Raw genomic sequence first — 978 nt, forward strand, 5'->3', positions numbered from 1 at the left:
CCCCCTGTGTGGCCCATGTACCCCTGTGCCTTCCCCAAGCCACCAGCCTACCCAGGGAGAAGTGGGCACCTCACACCCCTGCCCTCACCCCTTGTTCTTCAGGATGGCTGCCAGGTGGCTGGTCTTGTTCCCAGGCGCAGCGCAGGCATCAATGACATGGGAGCCAGCAGCAGGGCTGAGGAGGAAGGCTGGGAGGCAGCTGGCCTGTGGGAGAACTAAGCCTCGTGAGCGACATGGGCAAGAAGCAGCCCCAGCCCCTCCTCAGACATGGCCGACACTGCGGGGCCACAGGCAGATACAGCAGCGGGGGGACAAGTCCACCAGCACCCACTGCTGGGAGCCTCTGTCCGGCCACAGTCCCAGTGCTGCTTCCAGCTCCTCCTGGGGGGTTACAGCCCAGTTCATAGCAATACCCCTGTCCCTACAGGCAATGGAAGCAGAGCCACAGGGCAGCCCCACAGCTGCATTCATGGTCTCTGCTGCAACAAATCCCAAGCCCAACCTTTGGCATGTGGGAAGAAGCCGACCCTCCACCCATGTCTGAGGTTTCCCTGGCCCTGCAGCCTCCTGCCACCAGCTCCCCACCTTGTCCTGCAGAATGATGTGTCCTGAAGTATACAGCAGATTGTCATGGAAGTCTGTGTGCGGAGGGAAAACCAGCAGCTCCGGGAGATGAAGATCCAACAAGAATTTCTTCCCAGAGAGGGCCCTGAGGTCTTCCACACTGCCCATGAGGCAAAGGGACAATGAACCCGCAGTCCTGCCTCATCGTGCCCACACCAGAGCTCTGCAGAGCCCAGGCTGAACCCCTCTTCGTCCCATGTCTCCTCTCCCCTTCAGTGCCAGGTAGTGCATGGAAGGGCAGAACACAGGAGTGGGGAGTGTAGAGACCCCAACCCAGACACCCTGAGCACCAAGACCGACGACCCCTCGACCCAGAGGACCTCATCCCAAGCCTCTCCTGCTCACTAACACCCC

At 60.8% G+C, this 978-nt stretch overlaps 1 protein-coding gene across 1 annotated transcript in view; it reads right to left on the minus strand.

Annotated features, from left to right (window-relative positions):
* The window catches only part of NSUN5 (NOP2/Sun domain family, member 5), a gene marked incomplete at both ends in the record, with an annotated part of 1,114 nt that extends 390 nt beyond the window's left edge, over window positions 1–724 (minus strand). The window contains 2 exons of the mRNA XM_010024270.1: window positions 89–204; window positions 586–724. Of these exons, the coding sequence (XP_010022572.1) occupies window positions 89–204; window positions 586–724 (255 nt within the window). The remainder of the gene's footprint in view (window positions 1–88; window positions 205–585) is intronic.
* Between the last annotated feature and the right edge of the window lie 254 nt (window positions 725–978).

Source organism: Nestor notabilis, unplaced genomic scaffold (assembly GCF_000696875.1).
Source record: "Nestor notabilis isolate BGI_N333 unplaced genomic scaffold, ASM69687v1 scaffold32711, whole genome shotgun sequence".
Lineage (NCBI taxonomy): Eukaryota > Metazoa > Chordata > Aves > Psittaciformes > Psittacidae > Nestor > Nestor notabilis.